The sequence below is a fragment of the Taudactylus pleione genome, unplaced genomic scaffold (assembly GCF_031769625.1).
Source record: "Taudactylus pleione unplaced genomic scaffold, aTauple2 ptg000167l, whole genome shotgun sequence".
In the NCBI taxonomy this organism is placed as follows: Eukaryota; Metazoa; Chordata; class Amphibia; order Anura; family Myobatrachidae; genus Taudactylus; species Taudactylus pleione.
Window position 1 is genome coordinate 1,070,756 of NW_028284569.1, and position 24,704 is coordinate 1,095,459.

The 24,704-nt window shown below is 54.2% G+C and overlaps 1 protein-coding gene across 1 annotated transcript in view; it reads left to right on the forward strand.

Annotated features, from left to right (window-relative positions):
• The window catches only part of LOC148521403 (uncharacterized), a gene marked incomplete at its 3' end in the record, with an annotated part of 152,593 nt that extends 131,086 nt beyond the window's left edge, over window positions 1–21,507 (forward strand). Inside the window, exon 5 of the mRNA XM_088475212.1 lies at window positions 21,253–21,507. Coding sequence (XP_088331338.1) covers window positions 21,253–21,507 — 255 coding nt within the window. The remainder of the gene's footprint in view (window positions 1–21,252) is intronic.
• Window positions 21,508–24,704: the final 3,197 nt, after the last annotated feature.

The following is a 24,704-nucleotide window of genomic DNA, read 5'->3' on the forward strand; positions in this document are numbered from 1 at the left end:
CTACACATTATGCCACCTGTAGTCCCCACACATTATGCTACACTGTAATGCCTACACATTATGCCACCTGTAGTCCTCACACATTATGCCACCTGTAGTCCCCACACATTATGCTACACTGTAATGCCTTCACATTATGCCACCTCTAGTGCCCACACATTATGCCACCTGTAGTCCCCACACATTATGCTACACTGTAATGCCCACACATTATGCTACACTGTAGTCCCCACACATTATGCTACACTGTAGTCCCCACACATTATGCTACACTGTAATGCCTACACATTATGCTACACTGTAGTCCCCACACATTATGCTACACTGTAATGCCCATACATTATGCTACACTGTAGTCCCCACACATTATGCTACACTGTAATGCCTACACATTATGCTACACTGTAGTCCCCACACATTATGCTACACTGTAGTCCCCACACATTATGCTACACTGTAATGCCTACACATTATGCTACACTGTAGTCCCCACACATTATGCTACACTGTAGTCCCCACACATTATGCTACACTGTAATGCCTACACATTATGTTACACTGTAATGCCTGCACATTATGCTACACTGTAGTCCCCACACATTATGCTACACTGTAATGCCTACACATAATACTACACTGTAGTCCCCACACATTATGCTACACTGTAGTCCCCACACATTATGCTACACTGTAATGCCTACACATTATGCTACACTGTAGTCCCCACACATTATGCTACACTGTAGTCCCCACCGATTATGCTAGACTGTAATGCCTACACATTATGCTACACTGTAGTCCCCACACATTATGCTACACTGTAATGCCTACACATTATGCTACACTGTAGTCCCCACACATTATGCTACACTGTAATGCCTACACATTATGCTACACTGTAGTCCCCACACATTATGCTACACTGTAGTCCCCACACATTATGCTACACTGTAATGCCTACACATTATGTTACACTGTAATGCCTGCACATTATGCTACACTGTTGTCCCCACACATTATACTACACTGTAATGCCTACACATTATGCTACACTGTAGTCCCCACACATTATGCTACACTGTAATCCCCACACATTATGCCACCTGTAGTGCCCACACTTTATGCTACACTGTAGTCCCCACACATTATGCCACCTGTAGTCCCCACACATTATGCTACACTGTAATGCCTACACATTATGCTACACTGTAGTCCCCACACATTATGCTACACTGTAGTGCCCACACATTATGCTACATTGTAGTCCCCACACATTATGCTACACTGTAGTCCACACACATTATGCTACACTGTAGTCCCCACACATTATGCTACACTGTAGTCCCCACACATTATGCTACACTGTAATGCCTACACATCATGCTACACTGTAGTCCCCACACATTATGCTACACTGTAATGCCTACACATTATGTTACACTGTAATGCCCGCACATTATGCCACCTGTAGTGCCCACACATTATGCTACACTGTAGTGCCCACACATTATGCTACACTGTATTCCCCACACATTATGCTACACTGTAGTCCCCACACATTATGCTACACTGTAATGCCTACACATTATGTTACACTGTAATGCCTACACATTATGCCACCTGTAGTGCCCACACATTATGCAACCTGTAGTGCCCACACATTATGCCACCCATAGTCCCCACACATTATGCCACCCTCAGTGCCCACACATTATGCCACCCTCAGTGCCCACACATTATGCCACCCTCAGTGCCCACACAGTGTACTGACCAGCATCATCCTCAGGCAGCGGGCAGAGCAGCAGTCACAGCCTCACAATGAGTCACACCCATGAGGCTGCACTGCTGCTAGATCAGAGGATCATGTGATGGGCTCCTCCAATCAGAGCGCAGCACATGCTCCAGTGACCCCACTGCAGAGACTGTTCGGAGTTATTACCCAGCAGTGCACTGAAGTGCTGAGCCTGATAGCACTGTGCCCCGATCCCCTGTGTGTAGATGTCAGTCGGCACAGTCACAGTCTTGATGACTGCCCAGCAAGTAGCTGCACTGCACCTGCCATACAGACAGTGTGGAAGTCTATATGGCGGTGGGTCCCGATGCAGTGCACCGGCTGCACCGCCGGTAGTTACGGCCCTGTTGGGTACACATTAGAAGATGTGCAAATGATGCGATGATCGTCCCAATTTCTCTTGAACCCCAAGAACAAGCAACAAACACTGCAATCATTCAAATGAACTAATATACAGTATCTTGCATTGTTTTGTCATTTCATCGTTAACTATATAACATTACCAAGTCGTCTGGTAGCATGTACACACCTCGACTTCTCAAACTCGTTCCTCGGGACCCCAAACAGTGCATGTTTTCCAGGTCTCCTCACAGAATCACAAGTGAAATAATTAGCACCTGCTGGGAGACCTGGGAAATGTGTCAGTGAGTAATGAGAAAACCTGTGCACCTGCTGGGTGACCTGGGAAATGTGTCAGTGAGTAATGATTACACCTGTGCACCTGCTGGGTGACCTGGGAATGTGTCAGTGAGTAATGACTACACCTGTGCACCTGCTGGGTGACCTGGGAAATGTGTCATTGAGTAATGATTACACCTGTGCACCTGCTGGGTGACCTGGGAAGTGTGTCAGTGAGTAATGACCAACACAAGCTCAACTACATTATACATAAACCCCAATAGAATTTCAACTACATTATACATACACCCCAACACAAACTAACCTACATAATACATATGCCTCAACACAAGCTCACCTACATTATACATATTCCCAGGGCTGTATTATATGCAGGTCGACAGGGGCAGTCGTCCTGGGGCCCCCACACACAAGGGGCCACCACACACTGACCCAGGCAGGCCTGGCAACAGGGGGGACAAAGAGGACACTTGACTGGGCATCAAGATTCTAAGGGGCCCCGAACCCTAAGGAATATCAGAAGCCCAGTTCATGTGTCCCCCTTACCTCTGCAGATTACCTGTGTGTAAGCAGGCACCCGGCAATACCATTTCTGCTAGAGATCCTCCTGACATGTCTCAGCAAAGTGGAAGGGGATCTAGCTGTTACAATCCAGGCAAACACATGGAGGACAGACTGGCACATCGTGCGTGACACCATGACATTGTGCCACTGAATCAGACTGAGGCCGCCGTGTGTGAGTCAACAGAGAAGACTGAAGAGTGTTGGCAAAGGCCAGGCAGGGCTTGAGTCTTATGGGTTGGGTGATGGGGAGCTACAGATCAAGAGGACTGCAGATACAAGGGCTGGGGGGGATGTGACAGGGGCTGGGGAAGAGGGAGAGATGTGACAGGGGCTGGGGAAGAGGGGGAGATGTGAAAGGGGCTGGGGAAGAGGGGGAGATGTGACCTAGGCTGGGAAAGAGGGGGAGATGTGATGGGCTGGGGAAGAGGGGGAGATGTGATGGGCTGGGGGAGATGTGACAGGGGCTGGGGAAGAGGGGGTGATGTGACAGGGGTTGGGAAAGAGGGGGAGATGTGACAGGGGCTGGGAAAGAGGGGGAGATGTGACAGGGGCTGGGGAAGAGGGGGAGATGTGACATGGGCTGGGAAAGAGGGGGAGATGTAACAGGGGCTGGGGAAGAGGGGGGTGACAGACACAGGGGCTGGGGAAGAGGTATGTGTGACAGACACAGGGACTTTGGAAAATGGGGGGTGACAGACACAGGGCTGGGGAAGAGGGGGGTGATAGATACAGGGGCTGGGGAAGAGAGATGTGTGATACGGGAATAGGGGTAGTGGCAGAAACAATTACTGGTGAAGAGGGTGTGTGTGACAGACACAGGGCTGGGGAATGGGAGGTTGACAGACATGGGCTGGGGAAGAGGGGGGTGACAGACACAGGGGCCTAGGGGGGGTTTGACAGATACAGGGGCTGGGGAAGAGGGGGGATGACAGACACAGGCTGGGGAAGAGGGAGGGATGACAGACACAGGGGCTGGAGAAGAGGGGGATATGTGACATGGGCTGGGAAAGAGGGGGAGATGTGATAGGGGCTGGGGAAGAGGGGGAGATGTGACAGGGGCTGGGGAAGGAGGGGATACAGACACGGGCTGGGGAAGAGGGGGGTGACAGACACGGGGGCTGGGGAAGAGGGGGGTGACAGACACAGGGGCTGGGAAAGGAGAGGTTACAGACACAGGGGCTGGTGAAGGAGAGGTTACAGACACAGGGGCTGGGGAAGGAGAGGTGACAGATATGGGGGCTGGGGAAGAGGGGTGTGTGACAGTCACAGGGACTGGGGAAGAGGGGGAGATGTGACAGGGGCTGGGGTAGAGAGGGAGATGTGACAGGGGCTGGGGAAGAGGGGGAGATGTGACAGGGGCTGTGGAAGAAGGGGAGATGTGACAGGGGCTTGGGAAGAGAGGGAGATATGCCATGGGTGGGAAAACAGGAAGATGTTACAAGGGTTGGGGAAGAGGGGGAAATGTGACAGGGGCTGGGGAAAAGGGGGACATGTGACAGGGGCTGGGGAAGAAGGGGAGATGTGACAGGGGGTGGGGAAGAAGGGGAGATGTGACAGGAGCTGGTGAAGAAGGGGAGATGTGACAGGAGCTGGGGAAGAGGAGGCGATGTAACAGGGGCTGGGAAGATGGGTGTATGACAGGGGCTGGGGAAGAGGGGGTGGTGAAAGACACAGGGGCTGAAGAAGAGGGGATGACAGTCACAGGGGCTGGGGAAAATGGGGGGTGACAGACATAGGGGCTGGGGAGGAGGGGCCTGACAGACACATGGGCTGGGGAAGAGGGGGATGATAGTCAACGGCACTGGGGAAGAGGGGGTGATAAATACAGGGGCTGGGGAAGAGGGGGATGACAGATACAGGGGCTGGGGAAGAGGGGGGATGACAGATACAGGGGCTGGGGAAGAGGGGGGATGACAGATACAGGGGCTGGGGAAGAGGGGGGATGACAGATAGAGGGGCTGGGGAATGGGAGGTTGACAGACACGGGCTGGGGAAGAGGGGGGGATGATAGACACAGTGGCTGGGGAAGAGGAGGGATGACAGACACAGGGGTTGGGGAAGAGGAGGGATGACAGACACAGGGGCTATGGAAGAGGAGGGATGACAGACAGACGGGCTGGGGAAGAGGAGGGATGACAGACACAGGGGCTGGGGAAGAGGGGGGTGACAGACACAGGGGCTGGGGAAGGAGGGGATACAGACACAGGGGCTGGGGGAGAGGGGAGTGACAGATATGGGGGCTGGCTAAGGGGGGGTGACAGACACAGGGGCTGGGTGATATTGGGGGTGACATACAAGAGGGGTGTGTGACAGATGCAGTGGCTGGGGAAGTGGGGGGATTACAGACACAGGGGCTGGGGAAGAGGGGGGGTGATAGACACAGCGGCTGGGGAACAGGGGGGATGATAGACACAGGGGGATGGGGAAGAGGAGGTATGACAGACACAGGGGCTGGGGAAGAGATGTGACGGGCTGGGGAAGAGGGGGAGATGTGACATGGGCTGGGTAAGAAGGGGAGATGTTACAGGGGCTGGGGAAGGAGGGGATACAGAAACGGGCTGGGGAAGAGGGGGGTGACAGACACGGGGGCTGGGTAAGAGGGGGATGACAGACACGGGCTGGGAAAGGAGAGGTTACAGACACAGGGGCTGGTGAAGGAGAGGTTACAGACACAGGGGCTGGGGAAGGAGAGGTGACAGATATGGGGGCTGGGGAAGAGGGGTGTGTGACAGTCACAGGGGCTGGGGAAGAGGGGGAGATGTGACAGGGGCTGGGGTAGAGAGGGAGATGTGACAGGGGCTGGGGAAGAGGGGGAGATATGACAGGGGCTGGGGAAGAAGGGGAGATGTGACAGGGGCTTGGGAAGAGAGGGAGATATGCCATGGGTGGGAAAACAGGAAGATGTTACAAGGGCTGGGGAAGAGGGGGAAATGTGACAGGGGCTGGGGAAAAGGGGGACATGTGACAGGGGCTGGGGAAGAAGGGGAGATGTGACAGGAGCTGAGGAAGAAGGGGAGATGTGACAGGAGCTGGGGAAGAGGAGGCGATGTAACAGGGGCTGGGAAGATGGGTGTATGACAGGGGCTGGGGAAGAGGGTTGGTGAAAGACACGGGGGCTGAAGAAGAGGGGATGACAGACACAGGGGCTGGGGAAAATGGGGGGTGACAGACATAGGGGCTGGGGAGGAGGGGCCTGACAGACACATGGGCTGGGGAAGAGGGGGATGATAGTCAACGGCACTGGGGAAGAGGGAGTGATAAATACAGGGGCTGGGGAAGAGGGGGATTACAGATACAGGGGCTGGGGAAGAGGGGGGATGACAGATACAGGGGCTGGGGAAGAGGGGGGGATGAAAGATACAGGGGCTGGGGAAGAGGGGGGATGACAGATAGAGGTGCTGGGGAATGGGAGTTTGACAGACACGGGCTGGGGAAGAGGGGGGGATGATAGACACAGCGGCTGGGGAAGAGGAGGGATGACAGACACAGGGGTTGGGGAAGAGGAGGGATGACAGACACAGGGGCTATGGAAGAGGAGGGATGACAGACAGGGGCTGGGGAAGAGGAGGGATGACAGACACAGGGGCTGGGGAAGAGGGGGGTGACAGACACAGGGGCTGGGGAAGAGGGGGATGACAGATACAGGGGCTGGGGAAGAGGGGGGATGACAGATACAGGGGCTGGGGAAGAGGGGGGATGACAGATAGAGGGGCTGGGGAATGGGAGGTTGACAGACACGGGCTGGGGAAGAGGGGGGGATGATAGACACAGCAGCTGGGGAAGAGGAGGGATGACAGACACAGGGGTTGGGGAAGAGGAGGGATGACAGACACAGGGGCTATGGAAGAGGAGGGATGACAGACAGGGGCTGGGGAAGAGGAGGGATGACAGACACAGGGGCTGGGGAAGAGGGGGGTGACAGACACAGGGGCTGGGGAAGGAGGGGATACAGACACAGGGGCTGGGGGAGAGGGGAGTGACAGATATGGGGGCTGGCTAAGGGGGGGTGACAGACACAGGGGCTGGGTTATACTGGGGGTGACATACAAGAGGGGTGTGTGACAGATGCAGGGGCTGGGGAAGAGGGGGGATTACAGACACAGGGGCTGGGGAAGAGGGGGGGTGATAGACACAGCGGCTGGGGAACAGGGGGGATAGACACAGGGGGATGGGGAAGAGGAGGTATGACAGACACAGGGGCTGGGGAAGAGATGCGATGGGCTGGGGAAGAGGGGGAGATGTGACATGGGCTGGGGAAGAAGGGGAGATGCTACAGGGGCTGGGGAAGAGGGGGCGATGTGATGGGATGGGGAAGAGGGGGAGATGTGACATGGGCTGGGGAAGAGGGGGAGATTTGACATGGGCTGGGGAAGATGTGACAGGGGCTGGGGAAGAGGGGAAATGTGACAGGGGCTGGGGAAGAGGGGGAGATGTGACATGGGCTGGGGAAGAGGGGGAGATGTGACAGTGGCTGGGGAAGAGGGGGAGATGTGACGGGCTGGGGAAGAGGGGCAGATGTGACATGGGCTGGGGAAGAGGGGGAGATTTGACATGGGCTGGGGAAGATGTGACAGGGGCTGGGGAAGAGGGGGAGATGTGACAGGGGCTGGGGAAGAGGGGGAGATGTGACATGGGCTGGGGAAGAGGGGGAGATGTGACATGGGCTGGGGAAGAGGGGTAGATGTGACAGTGGCAGGGGAAGAGGGGGAGATGTGACAGGGGCTGGGGAAGAGGGAGAGGAGTGACATGTGCTGGGGAAGATGGGGAGATGTGACAGGGGCTGGGGAAGAAGGGGTGATGTGACAGGGGCTGGGGAAGAGGGGGAGATGTGACAAGGGCAGGGGAAGAGGAGGCGATGTAACATGGGGCTGAGGAAGAGGGGTATATCACAGACACATGGGCTGGGGAAGAGGGGGGATAACAGACACAGGGGTAGGGGAAGAGGGGGGATGACAGACACAGGGGCTGACGAAGAGGGGGGATTACAGACACAGGGGTTGATGAAGAGGGGGGATGACAGACACAGGGGCTGGGGAAGGAGGGGTTACAGGCACAGGGGCTGGGGAAGGAGAGGTTACAGACACAGGGGCTGGGGAAGAGGGGAGTGACAGATATGGGGCTGGCTAAGTGGGGGTGACAGACACAGGGCTGGGGAAGAGGGGGGTGACAGACACAGGGGCTTGGGAAGAGGGGTGTGTGACAGTCACAGGGGCTGGGGAAGAGGGGTGTGACAGACACAGGGGCTGGGGAACAAGGGTGTGTGACAGACACGGGCTGTGGAAGAGGGATGTGTGACAGTCACAGGGACTGGGGAAGAGGGGGGTTTGACAGACACAGGGGCTGGGGAAGAGATGGGTGACAGACACGGGGCTGGGGAAGAGGTGGGTGACAGATATAGGGGCTGGGGTAAAGGGATGTGTGACACAGGAGAATAGGGGTAGTGAAAGAAACAGGGACTGGGGAAGAGGGGCGTGACAGACACAGGGGCTGTTGAAGAGGGGGGTTATATACACAGGGGCCGGGGAAGAGGGATGTGTGATTGACACAGTGGCTGAGGAAAATGGGGTGTGACATACATAGCGGCTGGGGAAGAGGGGGAGATGTGACAGGGGCTGGGGTAGAGGGGGAGATGTGATGGGCTAGGGAAGAGGGGGAGTTGTGACATGGGCTGGGGAAGAGGGGGAGTTGTGACATGGGCTGGGGAAGAGGGGGAGATGTGACAGGGGCTGGGGAAGAGGGGGAGATGTGAAAGGGGCTGGGGAAGAGAGGGAGATTTGAAAGGGGCTGGTGAAGAGAGTGAGATAGATACAGGGGCTGGGGAAGAGGAGGGATGACAGATACAGGGGCTGGGGAAGAGGGGGGATGACAGATACAGGAGCTGGGGAAGGAGGGGTTACAGACACGGACTGGGGAAGAGGGGGTGACAGACACAGGGGCTGGGGAAGAGTGGGAGATTTGACATGGGCTTGGGAAGAGGGGGAGATGTGACAGGTGCTGGGGAAGAGGGGGAGATGGGACAGGGGCTGGGAAAGAGGGGGAGATTTGACTTGGGCTGGGGAAGATGGGGAGATGTGACAGGGGCTGGGGAAGAGGGGGAGATGTGACAGGGGCTGGGGAAGAGGGGGAGATGTAACAGGGGCTGGGGAAGATGGGGAGATGTGACAGCAGCTGGGGAAGAGGTGGAGATGTGACAGGGGCTTGGGAAGAAGGGGAGATGTGATGGGCTGGGGAAGAGGGGGAGATGTAACAGTGGCTGGGGTAGAGGGGGAGATGTGGCAGGGGCTGGGGAAGAGGAGGCAATGTAACATGGGGCTGGGGAAGAGGGGAGTGAAAGATACAGGGGCTGTTGTAAATGGAGGTGACAACCACAGGGGCTGGGGAAGAGGGGTGTGTGACAGACACAGGGGCTGGGGAAGAGGGTTGTGTGACAGACACAGGGGCTGGGGAAGAGAGGGGTGAAAGACAGGGGCTGGGGAAGAGGGGTGTGTGACAGATACAGGTGCAGGGGAAGAGGGGTGTGTGACAGACACAGGGGCTGGGGAAGAGGGGTGTGTGACAGGCACAGTTGCTGGGGAAGTGGGGTATGTGACAGACACAGTGACTGGGGAAGAGGGGTGTGTGATAGACACAGGGGCAGGGGAAAATGGGGGGTGACATACACAGTGGCTGGGGAAGAGGGGTGTGTGACAGACACAGGAGCTGGGGAAGAAGGTTGTGTGTGACAGACACAGGGGCTGGGGAAGAGGAGTGTGTGATAGACACAGGGGCTTGGGAAAATGGGGGGTGACATACACAGGGGCAGGGTAAGAGGGGTGTGTGACAGACACGGGGGCTGGGGAAGAGGTATGTGTGATAGACACAGGGGCTGGGGAAAATGGGGGGTGACAGACACGGGGGCTGGTGAAGAGGGGTGTGTGACAGACACAGGGGCTGGGGAAGAGGGATGTGTGACAGTCACAGGGGCTGGGGAAGAGGGGGTGTGACAGACAAAGGGGCTGGGGAAGAGTAGGGTGACAGATATAGGGGCTGGGGTAAAGGGATGTGTGACACAGGAGAATAGGGGTAGTGAAAGAAAGAGGGACTGGGGAAAAGGGAGGTGACAGACACAGGGGCTGGCGAAGAGTGATTTGTGACAATGGGGCTTAATAAGAGGTATGTGTTACAGACATGGGCTGGGGAAGAGGGGTTTGACAGACACAGGGGCTGGGGAAGAGTTATGTGTGATAGACAAGGGGCTGGGGAAAATGGGGGGTGACATACATAGCGGCTGGGGAAGAGGGGTGTGACAGACACAGGGGCTGTTGAAGAGGGGGGTGACAGACACAGGGGCTGGGGAAGAGGGGGAGATGTGACCGGGGCTGGGGAAGAGGGGGAGATGTGACAGGGGCTGGGGAAGAGGGGGAGATGTGACAGGGGCTGGGGAAGAGGGGCAGATGTGAAAGGGGCTGGGGAAGAGAGGGAAATTTGAAAGGGGCTGGTGAAAAGAGTGAGATAGATACAGGGGCAGGGGAAGAGGAGGGATGACAGATACAGGGGCTGGGGAAGAGGGGGGATGACAGATACAGGAGCTGGGGAAGGAAGGGTTACAGACACGGACTGGGGAAGAGGGGGTGACAGACACAGGGGCTAGGGAAGAGGGGGAGATGTGACAGGTGCTGGGGAAGAGGGGGAGATGTGACAGGTGCTGGGGAAGAGGGGGAGATGTGACAGGGGCTGGGAAAGAGGGGGAGATTTGACAAGGGCTGGGGAAGATGGGGAGATGTGACAGGGGCTGGGGAAGATGGGGAGATGTGACAGGGGCTGGGGAAGAGGGGGAGATGTTACAGGGGCTGGGGAAGAGGGGGAGATGTGACAGGGGCTGGGGAAGAGGGGGAGATATGACAGGGGTTTGGGAAGAAGGGGAGATGTAACAGTGGCTGGGGAAGAGGGGCAGATGCGAAAGGGGTTGGGGAAGAGGAGTCGATGTAACACGGGGCTGGGGAAGAGGGGAGTGAAAGATTCAGGGGCTGGCGAAGAGGGGGGTGTCAGACACAGGGGCAGGGGAAGAGGGGTGTGGACAGACACAGGGGCTTGGGAAGAGGTTTGTGTGACAGAAACGGGCTGGGGAAGAGGGGTGTGTGACAGACACAGGGGCTAGGGAAGAGGGGTGTGTGACAGACACAGGGACTGGGGAAGAGGGGTGTGTTACATACACAGTGGCTGGGGAAGAGGGGTGTGTGATAGACACAGGGGCTGGGGAAGAGGGGTGTGTGACAGACACAGTGACTGGAGAAGAGGGGTGTGTGACAGACACGGGCTGGGGAAGAGGGGTGTTTGATAGACACAGGGGCTGGGGAAAATGGGGGGTGACATACACAGGGGCTGGGGAAGAGGGGTGTGTGAGAGACATGGGCTGGGGAAGAGGTATGTGTGACAGACACGGGGGCTGGGGAAGAGGGGTGTGTGTGAAAGACACAGGGGCTGGGGAAAATGGGGGGTGACAGACACGGGGGCTGGGGAAGAGGGGTGTGAGACAGACACAGGGGCTGGGGAAGATTGGGGTGTGACAGACACAGGGGCTGGGGAAGAGGGGTGTGTGAAACACAGGGGTAGGGGAAGAGGGGTGTGTGACAGTCACAGGGGCTGGGGAAGAGTCGTGTGTGACAGACACAGGGGCTGGGGAAGAGGGCTGTGTGAAACACAGCGGCTGGGGAAGAGGGGTGTGTAACAGACACAGGGGCTGGGGAAGAGGGGTGTGTGATAGACACAGGGGCTGGGGAAGAGGGGTGTGTGACAGACACAGCGGCTGGGGAAGAGGGGTGTGTGACAGACACAGGGGCTGGGGAAGAGGGGTGTGTGTGACAGACACAGTGGCTGGGGAAGAGGGGTGTGTGACAGACACAGGGGCTGGGGAAGAGATGTGTGACATACACAGGGGCTGGGGAAGAGCGGGGTGTGATAGACACAGGGGCTGGGGAAAATGGGGGGTGACAGACATAGGAGCTGGGGAAGAGGGGTGTGTGACATTCACAGGGGCTGGGGAAGAGGGGGTGTGACAGACACAGTGGCTGGGGAAGAGGGGGGTGACAGATATAGGGGCTGGTGTAAAGGGATGTGTGACACAGGAGAATAGGGGTAGTGAAACAAACAGGGACTGGGGGAAAGGGGTGTGTGACAGTCACAGGGGTTGGGGATGAGGGGTGTGTGACAGACACAGCGGCTGGTGAAGAGGGGTGTGTGACAGGCACAGGGGCTGGGGAAGAGGGGTATGTGACAGACACAGGGGCTGGGGAAGAGGGGTGTGACATACACAGGGGCTTGGGAAGAGGGGGGTGTGATAGACACAGCGGCAGGGGAATATGTCATGTGTGACAGACACAGGGGCTGGGGAAGAGGTGGAGATTTGACATGGGCTGAGGAAGAGGGGAAGATGTGACAGGGGCTGGGGAAGAGGGGGAGATGTGACAGGGGCTGGGAAAGAGGGGGAGATTTGACATGGGCTGGGGATGATGGGGAAATGTGACAGGGGCTGGGGAAGAGGGGGAGATGTGACAGGGGCTGGGGAAGAGGAGGAGATGTGACAGGGGCTGGGGAAGAGGGGGAGATGTGACGGGCTGGGGAAGAGGGGGAGATGTGACATGGGCTGGGGAAGAGGGGGAGATGTGACTGGGGCTGGGGAAGAGGAGGCAATGTAACACGGGGCTGGGGAAGAGGGGAGTGAAAGATACAGGGGCTGGGGTAAAGGGAGCTGACAACCACAGGGGCTGGGGAAGAAGGTTGAGTGTGACAGACACAGGGGCTGGGGAATAGGGGTGTGTGATAGACACAGGGGCTGGGGAAAATGAGGTGTGACATACACGGGCTGGGGAAGAGGGGTGTGTGACAGACACGGGGGCTGGGGAAGAGGGGTGTGAGACAGACACAGGTGCTGGGGAAGAAGGTTGAGTGTGACAGACACAGGGGCTGGGGAATAGGGGTGTGTGATAGACATAGGGGCTGGGGAAAATGAGGTGTGACATACACGGGCTGGGGAAGAGGGGTGTGTGACAGACACGGGGGCTGGGGAAGAGGGGTGTGAGACAGACACAGGGGCTGGGGAAGAGGTATGTGTGACAGACAAAGGGCCTAGGGAAGACTGGGGTGTGACAGACACAGGGGCTGGGGAAGAGGGGTTTGTGAAACACAGTGGCTGGTGAAGAGGGGTGTGTGAAACACAGGGGCTGGGGAAGAGGGGTGTGTGTGACAGACACAGGGGCTGGGGTAGAGGGGTGTGTGACAGACACAGGAGCTGGGGAAGAGGGGTGTGTGACAGACATAGGGGCTGGGGAAGAGGGGGGTGAAAGACACAGGGGCTGGGGAAGAGGGGTGTGTGACAGATACAGGGGCTGGGGAAGAGGGGTGTGTGACAGACACAGGGGGCTTGGGTAGAGGGGTGTTTGTGACAGACACAGGGGCTAGGGAAGAGGGGTGTGTGACACACTGGGGCTGAGGAAGAGGGTTATGTGACAGACACAGGGGCTGGGGAAGAGGAGTGTGTGTGTGAGACACAGGGGCTGGGGAAAGAGGGGTGTGTGACAGACACAGGGGCTGGGGAAGTGGGGTGTGAGACAGACACAGGGGTTGGGGAAGAGGTATGTGTGACAGACAATGGGGCTGGGGAAGAGGGGGGGTGTGACAGAACCAGGGGCTGGGGAAGAGTTGTGTGTGAAACACAGGGGCTGGGGAAGAGGGGTGTGTGACAGACACAGGTGGCTGGGGAAGAGGGGTGTGTGTGACAGACACAGGGGCTTGGGTAGAGGGGTGTGTGACAGACACAGCGGCTGGGGAAGAGGGGTTTGTGACAGACATAGGGGCCGGGGAAGAGGAGTGTGTGACAGATACAGGGGCTTGGGAAGAGGGGTGTGTGACAGACACAGAGGGCTGGGGTAGAGGGGTCTGTGTGACAGACACAGGGGCTGGGGAATATTGGTGTGTGACACACAGGGGCTGGGGAAGAGGGTTATGTGACAGACACAGGGGCTGGGGAAGAGGGGTGTGTGACAGACACAGGGGCTGGGGAAGAGGAGTGTGTGTGACAGACACAGGGGCTGGGGTAGAGGAGTGTGTGTGACAGACACAGGGGCTGGTGTAGAGGAGGGTGTGTGAAAGACACTGGGGCCGGGAAAAAAGGGGTGTGTGACAGACACAGGGGCTGGGGAAGTGGGGTATGTGACAGACACAGGGGCTGGGGAAGAGGGGTGTGTGTGACAGACACAGGGGCTGGGGAAGAGGGGTGTGTGACACACAGGGGCTGGGGAAGAGGGTTATGTGACAGACACAGGGGCTGGGGAAGAGGGTTATGTGAAAGACACAGGGGCTGGGGAAGAGGGGTGTGTGACAGACACAGGGGCTGGGGAAGAGGAGTGTGTGTGACAGACACAAGGGCTGGGGAAAGAGGGGTGTGTGAAAGATACAGGGGCTGGGGCAGAGGGGTGTGTGACAGACACAGGGGCTGGGGAAGAGGGGTGTGTGACAGACACAGGGGCTGGGGAAGAGGGGTGTGTGACAGACACAGTGGCTGGGGAAGAGGGGTGTGTGACAGACACAGGGGCTTGGGAAAATGGGGGGTGTGATAGACACAGTGGCTGGGGAAGAGGGTGTGTGACAGACACAGTGGCTGGGGAAGAAGGGTTTGTGACAGACACATGGGCTGGGGAAGAGGGGGAGGTGTGACAGACACAGGGGCTGGGGAAAATGGGGGGTGTCATACACAAGGTCTGGGGAAGAGGGGTATGTGACAGTCACAGGGGCTGGGATGTGTGTGTGACAGACACAGGGGCTGGGGAAGTGGGGTGTGTGACAGACACAGGCGCTGGGGAAAATGGGGGGTGACATACACAGGGGCTGGGGAAGAGGGGTGTGTGACATACACAGGGGCTGGGGAAGAGGTGTGTGTGACATACACAGGAGCTGGGGAAGAGGTGTGTGTGACAGTCACAGGGGCTGGGTTAGAGGGGTGTGTGACAGACCCATGGTCTGGGGAAGAGGCGTGTGTGACAAACACGGGGGCTGGGTAAAATGGGGGGTGACATACACAGGGGCTGGGGAAGAGGTATGTGTGACAGACATAGGAGCTGGGGAAGAGGGGTGTGTGTCAGTCACAGGGGCTGGGGAAGAGGGGTGTGTGACAGACACAGGGGCTGGGGAAGAGGGGTGTGTGACAGTCACAGGGGCTGGGGAAGAGGGGGTGTGACAGACACAGGGGCTGGGGAAGAGGGGGGTGACAGACACGTTGCTGGGGAAGAGGTGGGTGACAGATATCGGGGCTGGGGTAAAGGGATGTGTGACACAGGAGAATAGGGGTAGTGAAAGAAACAGGGACTGGGGAAAAGGGAGGTGACAGACACAGGGGCTGGGGAAGAGGGGGTGTGACAGACACAGGGGCTGGGGAAGAGGGGGGGTGACAGACACGGGGCTGGGGAAGAGGGATTTGTGACAAAGGGGCTGAATAAGAGGTATGTGTTACAGACATGGGCTGGGGAAGAGGGGGGTGATAGACACAGGGGCTGGGGAAGAGGGGGGTTTGTGACAGACACGGGCTGGAGAAGAGGGGTGTGTGACAGACACAGTGGCTGGGGAAGAGGGGTGTGTGACAGACACAGGGGCTGGGGAAGAGGGGTGTGACATACACAATGGCTGGGGAAGAGGGGTGTGTGGCAGACACAGGGGCTGGGGTGTGTGTGTGACAGACACGGGCTGGGGAAGAGGGGTGTGTGTGACAGACACAGGGGCTGGGGAAGAGGGGTGTTTGTGACAGACACAGGTGCTGGGGAAGAGGGGGGTGTGTGACAGTCACAGGGGCTGGGGAAGAGGGGTGTGTGACAGTCACAGGGGTTGGGGAATAGGGGTGTGTGTGACAGACACAACAGCTGGGGAAGAGGGGAGAGTGAAAGACATGGGGGCTGGGAAGATGGGTGTGTGACAGTCCCAGGGGTTGGGGAATAGGGGTGTGTGTGACAGACACAGCGTTTGGGGAAGAGGGGTGTGTGACAGACACAGCGGTTGGGGAATAGGGGTGTGTGTGACAGACACAGGGGCTGGGGAAGAGGGCTGTGTGTGACAGACTCAGCGGTTGGGGAAGAGGGGTGTGTGACAGTCACAGGGGTTGGGGAATAGGGGTGTGTGTGACAGACACAGGGGCTGGGGAAGAGGGCTATGTGTGACAGACACAGCGGTTGGGGAAGAGGGGTGTGTGACAGACACAGGGGCTGGGGAAGAGGTGTGTGTGACAGACACAGGGGCTGGGGAGGAGGGGTGTGTGACAGACACAGGGGCTGAGGAAGAGGGGTGTGACATACACAGGGGCTGGGGAAGAGGGGGCTGTGATAGACACAGGGGCTGGGGAAGAGGGGGGGGTGTGACAGACACAGGGGATGGGGAAGAGGGGTGTGTGACTGACACAGGGGCTGGGGAAGAGGGGTGTGTGACAGACACAGGGGCTGGGGAAGAGGGGTGTGTGACAGACACAGGGGCTGGGGAAAATGGGGGGTGACATACACAAGGGCTGGAGATGAGGGGGGTGTGGCAGACACAGGGGCTGGGGTGTGTGTGTGGCAGACACAGGGGCTGGGGAAGAGGGGTGTGTGACAGATACAGGGGATGGGGAAGAGTGGTGTGTGTGACAGACACAGTGGCTGGGGAAGAGGGGTGTGTGACAGACACAGGGGCTGGGGAAGAGGGGTGTGACATACACAGGGGCTGGGGAAGAGGGGTGTGTGACAGACACAGGGGCTGGGGAAGAGGGGTGTGTGACAGACACAGGGGCTGAATAAGAGGTATGTGTTACAGACATGGGCTTTGGAAGAGGGGTGTGTGACAGACACAGGGGCAGGGGAAGAGTGGTGTGTGACAGACACAGGAGCTGGGGAAGAGGGGTGTGTGAAAGACACAGGGGCTGGGGAAGAGGGGTGTGTGACAGACACAGGGGCTTGGGAAAATGGGGGTGACATACACAAGGGCTGGGGAAGAGGGGTGTGTGGCAGACACAGGGGCTGGGGTGTGTGTGTGTGACAGACACAGGGGCTGGGGAAGAGGGGTGTGTGACAGACACAGGGGCTGGGGAAGAGGGGTGTGTGACAGACACAGGGGCTGGGGAAGAGGGGTGTGTGACAGACACTGGGGCTGGGGAAGAGTGGTGTGTGACAGACACAGGGGCTGGGGAAGAGGGGTGTGTGACAGACACAGGGGCTGGGGAAGAGAGGGGTGACAGTCACAGGGGCTGGGGAAAATGGGGGGTGACATACACAAGGGCTGGGGAAGAGGGGGGTTTTGACGGTCACTGGTGCTGGGGTGTGTGTGATAGGCTTGTATGAGTACTAGAGGGTATAGGGGGCCCCAAAAACATGAGTGTACCAGGCCCCAAGATTTCTGTTGCCGGCCCTGGTCCCTGGCACTGGTAACATATCCTAGATGAACCTTTTTATTACTTTAAACAGAGCCACCTGCCTTGGCCCATAATTAAGCCCCACCCCTCCCTACATTTGACTCCGCCCCTTTTTTAATGAGCCGCAAATTGCACTGATTTCTGCTGTTGCCTCTGCCGGACACATCTCTACACATTGTGCCACTGTTCCAGCACTGGCATCCCATTCTGGTTCATTCTCTTCTGTGGGACCGGGAAGTGGCAGTATGTTATACCACAGTATACCGCCCCACTTCGACTGGTTACCATGCATTTAATGGTGGAGGATTATTTTAATGGCAGTGTAAAAATGGACAGTCAGACAGTCCCTGTGATTACTATTAGGAAAATTGCAATTTAGAGGCCCTTGTACAAAGTGGCTTTGCTTTATCTAGGCTTCCCATCCTCCAGTGTTAACTTGGAAAGCGTTTTCAGCACAGCCGGTAACCTTGTCAGCGATCAGCATAGGAGGCTACTTCCTCAAAATGTGTAAAAGATGATATTCATTAAAATTAACTATAAATTCCACAAGGAAGACCTTTACTGCCAACTACATCAAAGTACAGAGACATATGTAATGGTGAATTCCAGCAGGAATGGGTTATATTGTGTGATGATGATGCTAACACTGATGAGGGTGAGGAGGAAGATGACAATGACGACATCTTGCCACTGTAGAGAAGATAGCACTGCTAGCTGCCTTAACCTGATCATTTACATCACTGTTAGCTGCTATAAGCCCATTGGCAGATTCTTTTGTGGTGGCCCAAAACAAACCAACCACTTCAGCCACAAAAGTGTCAGTCCCTGTTGCTGAAGTGATTGGTTTGTTAAACTGTACATGTCCTATGTAATATACAACATAAGGGTGGGAGGGCCCATGGGCAATTGCATTGTGCACCTCTTTGTTGCTTTATGCGCTGTTTTGGGCGATTGATAATATAAGCACAGTTTGAAGTAGTCATGAATTACGGAACATAGTACTATAGGTATTATTCAGTAACACAACAGTCAAAATAAATGCTTGTATGCTTGTATATTAGGGGCGGACAATAAGTGGCCCCCCAATTGTTGAAGAACTACACATCCCAGCATGCCTTCCCACAGTTTTGCTATTTGGCCATGATAAAACTGCTGCAAGGCATGCTGGGATTGTAGATCATGGATAAGCAGAACATCACTCTGCTTGTGGATTATCCCTTATAACCAGACTCTGGTGCACCTCATAAATGTACTACAGGGCTGTGTTACCCAATTATGGTTGGGGGGTAGTATGGCCAGCAGGTCAGCCCCCATTATATGTTATTATATGACAGGCTGATTTGCAGTTTGCAGCTCTGCAACTATTAATGTTCTAGTCTTCTATTTCACCGTGTGCAGAATCCTTGGCTACTAACATTATATTCTTTTATGGTCTTAAATTTAATTTTCTTAATCAATTAATTAATGCACAACTTTCATCCATTTTGGGTTCTTGTTTTTTAATAGCCTTTTCCACTATATTTATTTTTATAGTAGTAATAAAATAAGGATTAATCAATCAATCAATCTCTCTTCCACTACATACTCCACTTCTATTTCCCTGTACTGTCCATGGACCTCTGATCTACTGTAGTTCTGGTAGTTTATTTTAAACTGCCACCCTATCTGCCACTGCAGTGCCACTCTGTTTCCTAGATGTGCCATGTTGGAAGTTGAACTCCCACAAGTTTGTGTTACCCTCCGCTGTCATTTAGATTAGTCAGCCAGATACAGTACTGTAGCTTGGTGCAATTTTTTAGCCTAAACTGGATGAAAACAATATTGTGAGCTGGTAGGTCATCAAAATGGACTAGAAATGACTGTAAATTAATGTTATTGAAGTTAATAATACTGTAGGAATAAAACCAGGCCAAAATTATGTGATTTTAGCTATTTTTGTAAAAAAAAAAAAAAATTAAATAAAGATCCAAAACCAAAACTTAAACACGGGGTCGGCGCACATATCTAGTATTTACTGGTAGCCATTTCAGTACCTACATGAATAGACCCCCAAATATACTTTTGAAAAAAGTAACTGGAGTAATATTAAATTAAAATTGTATGAAATAAGGCCCTCATTCAGAGCCGTACGCTCTGAGCAGAGCGCACGCTCTGAATGAGGGCCGCCCTCCATAAAAATGGAGCGTCCTCCTGGACGCTCATATAGCTGTGGGTCACCACCCACAGGCTATACGAGCGTGCAGTTTGATGGCCGTGATGGTCGTGACCATCGCGACCATCGAAACTGCGAGCCGGAGCCTGCGGTTGAGGTTTTCAACAGCAAGCCCCGGAGTGATTTTGGCTCTATCAGAGCCAAAATCACTCCCACTGACATCACTAGTGATGTCAGTGGGCCGGCTTCTGACGGGAGGCGTTCCCGTGAGAACGCCCCCGTCAGGGAGGCACACCCCCGGCACGCCCACCAAAGGGGGCGTGAGGTCAATCAACATCGACAGCATGCCCCCTTTGATCAGACACAACGAGCGAAGGACTTTCCTTCGCTCGTCGCGTCTGGCGCATGCGCATGACGGAGCTCCCTCCGTCGTGCGCATGCTCAGTGCAGACCATCGACCCACTTGCGAGCGGACAGCCGCTTGCGAGTGGGTCTGAATCAGGGCCTAAATGCAGACAGTTCAGGGGCAGTAAATGTAGACGTAGCTCCACAGTGAGAAATAATAAGAAATAAAATATTCAATTGAATTAAGGAGTAAATACTAATAAGGAAGTTGTGCAGTTTGTATCGGAGATAATATGATGGGTGAATGTCATTAGGGGACGCGCATTGATGCCGGTCTGTGAAGTATCGGTCTGTTTCAGTTGTACGTTATTCCGATGTTGAGCGATTATCAGTAATACCATGCATGCATCTTATTGGCACTGTACATGGAGTCAGCGTACATTACCGTAGTCACTCACAGAGACCTGTGACTCACAAATACCGGAAATACTGCCCCACGTCTCTGAGTAACCGGCACATGGAGTCAGTGTAAATAAGGAATCTAGAGCTGAGATTATAACGCTGAATGGGTATAGCTATAATGTACGGTAGGTGGGTGTATAACACGTGCACATGGTGTGGGTAGGTCAGTCCTGGTCCTGTGTATTGGTCCTGTAGATTTAGTCCCCCGATATACTAATGTCTCTCTCTCCCTCTCCCTCTCTCTCTCCCTCTCTCCCCCTCTCTCTCTCTCTCTCCCTCTCTCTTGCTCCCTCTCTCTCTCTCCCTCCCTCTCTCGCTCCCTCTCTCTCTCTCTCCCTCTCCCTCCCTCTCTCGCTCCCCCTCTCTCTCTCTTGCTCCCTCTCTCTCTCGCTCCCTCTCTCTCTCTCTCCCTCCCTCTCTCGCTCCCTCTCTCTCTCTCTCCCTCTCCCCCCCTCTCTCGCTCCCCCTCTCTCTCTCTTGCTCCCTCTCTCTCTCGCTCCCTCTCTCTCTCTCTCCCTCTCTCTCTCGCTCCCCCTCTCTCTCTCTATCTCTCTCTCCCTTCCTCTCTCGCTCCCTCTCTCTCTCCCTCCCTCCCTCTCTCGCTCCCCCTCTCTCTTGCTCCCTCTCTCTCTCTCGCTCCCCCTCTCTCTATCTCTCTCCCCCTTCCTCTCTCGCTCCCCCTCTCTCTCTCTTGCTCCCTCTCTCTCGCTCCCTCTCTCTCTCTCTCCCTCTCTCTCTCGCTCCCCCTCTCTCTCTATCTCTCTCTCCCTTCCTCTCTCGCTCCCTCTCTCTCTCCCTCCCTCTCTCTCTCGCTCCCCCTCTCTCTCTCTATCTCTCTCTCCCTTCCTCTCTCGCTCCCCCTTTCTCTCTCTCTCTTATTCTCTCTCTTTCTCTCAGTTCCACTATCAGCTCCTCTATTGGATTTCTCATGTCACCGGAACGGCAGCACTGAGATCACCTGCTCAGCACAGACCGGGACAGATCCCTCGTTCTCCCTGACAGTAAATGGGAAATTACTGATGGATAATTATACCGCACCGCAGGGAAGAGTTACTGTCACAGTGTTATCACCGCGTCCTTGGAATGTTACATGTTCTGTGAGAAACAGCATCAGTAAGAAATCCACCCATATCCCACACATGGCGTGTCCAGGTGAGTGATGTGTCTGTCCTATCAATGCCGTCACAGATCATGCCATGTGGGTTATTGTGGTCCTCATGGAGGAGACATGTATAGTGATGTCACAGGTCACACTATATGGGCTATTGTGGTCCTCATGGAGGAGACATGTATAGTGATGTCACAGGTCACACTGTAATGGGCTATTGTGGTACTCATGGAGGAGACATGTATAGTGATGTCACAGGTCACACTGTAATGGGCTATTGTGGTCCTCATGGAGGAGACATGTATAGTGATGTCACAGATCACACTGTATGGGCTATTGTGGTACTCATGGAGGAGACATGTATAGTGATGTCACAGGTCACACTGTAATAGGCTATTGTGGTCCTCATGGAGGAGACATGTATAGTGATATCACAGGTCACACTGTAATAGGCTATTGTGGTACTCATGGAGGAGACATGTATAGTGATGTCACAGGTCACACTGTAATGGGCTATTGTGGTACTCATGGAGGAGACATGTATAGTGATGTCACAGGTCACACTGTAATAGGCTATTATAGTCCTCATGGAGGAGACATGTATAGTGATGTCACAGGTCACACTGTAATGGGCTATTGTGGTATTCATGGAGGAGACATGTATAGTGATGTCACAGGTCACACTGTAATGGGCTATTGTGGTCCTCATGGAGGAGACATGTATAGTGATGTCACAGGTCACACTGTAATGGGCTATTGTGGTATTCATGGAGGAGACATGTATAGTGATGTCACAGGTCACACTGTAATGGGCTATTGTGGTCCTCATGGAGGAGACATGTATAGTGATGTCACTGATCACACTGTATGGGCTATTGTGGTACTCATGGAAGAGACATGTATAGTGATGTCACAGGTCACACTGTATGGGCTATTGTGTTACTCATGGAGGAGACATGTATAGTGATGTCACAGGTCACACGGTAATAGGCTATTGTGGTCCTCATGGAGGAGACATGTATAGTGATGTCACAGGTCACACTGTATGGGCTATTGTGGTACTCATGGAGGAGACATGTATAGTGATGTCACAGGTCACACTGTGATGGGCTATCGTGGTACTCATGGAGGAGACATGTATAGTGATGTCACAGGTCACACTGTAATAGGCTATTGTGGTCCTCATGGAGGAGACATGTATAGTGATGTCACATGTCACACTGTAATGGGCTATTGTGGTACTCATGGAGGGGACATGTATAGTGATGTCACAGGTCACACTGTAATGGGCTATTGTGGTCCTCAGGGAGGAGACATGTATAGTGATGTCACAGGTCACACTGTAATGGGCTATTGTAGTACTCATGGAGGAGACATGTATAGTGATGTCACAGGTCACACTGTAATGGGCTATTGCGGTACTCATGGAGGAGACATGTATAGTGATGTCAAAGGTCACACTGTATGGGCTATTGTGGTACTCATGGAGGAGACATGTATAGTGATGTCACAGGTCACACTGTAATGGGCTATTGTGGTACTCATGGAGGAGACATGTATAGTGATGTCACAGGTCACACGGTAATAGGCTATTGTGGTCCTCATGGAGGAGACATGTATAGTGATGTCACAGGTCACACTGTAATGGGCTATTGTGGTCCTCATGGAGGAGACATGTATAGTGATGTCACAGGTCACACTGTATTGGGCTATTGTAGTACTCATGGAGGAGACATGTATAGTGATGTCACAGGTCACACTGTAATGGGCTATTGTGGTACTCATGGAGGAGACATGTATAGTGATGTCACAGGTCACACTGTATGGGTTATTGTGGTACTCATGGAGGAGACAAGTATAGTGATGTCACAGGTCACACTGTAATTGGTTATTGTGGTCCTCATGGAGGAGACATGTATAGTGATGTCACAGGTTACACTTTAATGGGTTATTGTGGTCCTCATGGTGGAGACATGTATAGTGATGTCACAGGTTACACTTTAATGGGTTATTGTGGTCCTCATGGAGGAGACATGTATAGTGATGTCACAGGTCACACAGTAATGGGCTATTGTGGTACTCTTGGAAGATACATGTAAGTGATGTCACAGGTCACACTGTATGGGCTATTGTGGTACTCATGGAGGAGACATGTATAGTGATGTCACAGGTCACACTGTAATAGGCTATTGTGGTACTCATGGAGGAGACATGTATAGTGATGTCACAGGTCACACTGTATGGGCTATTGTGGTACTCATGGAGGAGACATGTAAAGTGATGTCACAGGTCACACTGTATAGGCTATTGTGGTCCTCATGGAGGAGACATGTATAGTGATGTCACAGGTTACACTGTAATGGGGTATTGTGGTACTCATGGAGGAGACATGTATAGTGATGTCACAGGTCATACTGTATGGGCTTTTGTGGTACTCATGGAGGAGACATGTATAGTGATGTCACAGGTCACACTGTAATAGGCTATTGTGGTCCTTATGGAGGAGACATGTATAGTGATGTCACAGGTCACACTATATGGGCTATTGTGGTACTCAAGGAGGAGACATGTATAGTGATGTCACAGGTCACACTGTATGGGCTATTGTGGTACTCATGGAGGAGACATGCATAGTGATGTCACAGGTCACACTGTAATAGGCTATTGTGGTCCTTATGGAGGAGACATGTATAGTGATGTCACAGGTTACACTTTAAAGGGCTATTGTGGTACTCATGGAGGAGACATGTAAAGTGATGTCACAAGTCACACTGTAATGGGCTATTGTGGTACTCATGGAGGAGACATGTATAGTGATGTCACAGGTCACACTGTATGGGCTATTGTGGTCCTCATGGAGGAGACATGTATAGTGATGTCACAGGTCACACTGTAATAGGCTATTGTGGTCCTTATGGAGGAGACATGTATAGTGATGTCACAGGTCACACTGTATGGGCTATTGTGGTCCTCATGGAGGAGACATGTATAGTGATGTCACAGGTCACACTGTAATAGGCTATTGTGGTCCTTATGGAGGAGACATGTATATTGATGTCACAGGTCACACTGTAATGGGCTATTGTGGTCCTCATGGAGGAGACATGTATAGTGATGTCACAGGTCACACTGTAATAGGCTATTGTGGTCCTCATGGAGGAGACATGTATAGTGATATCACAGGTCACACTGTAATAGGCTATTGTGGTACTCATGGAGGAGACATGTATAGTGATGTCAC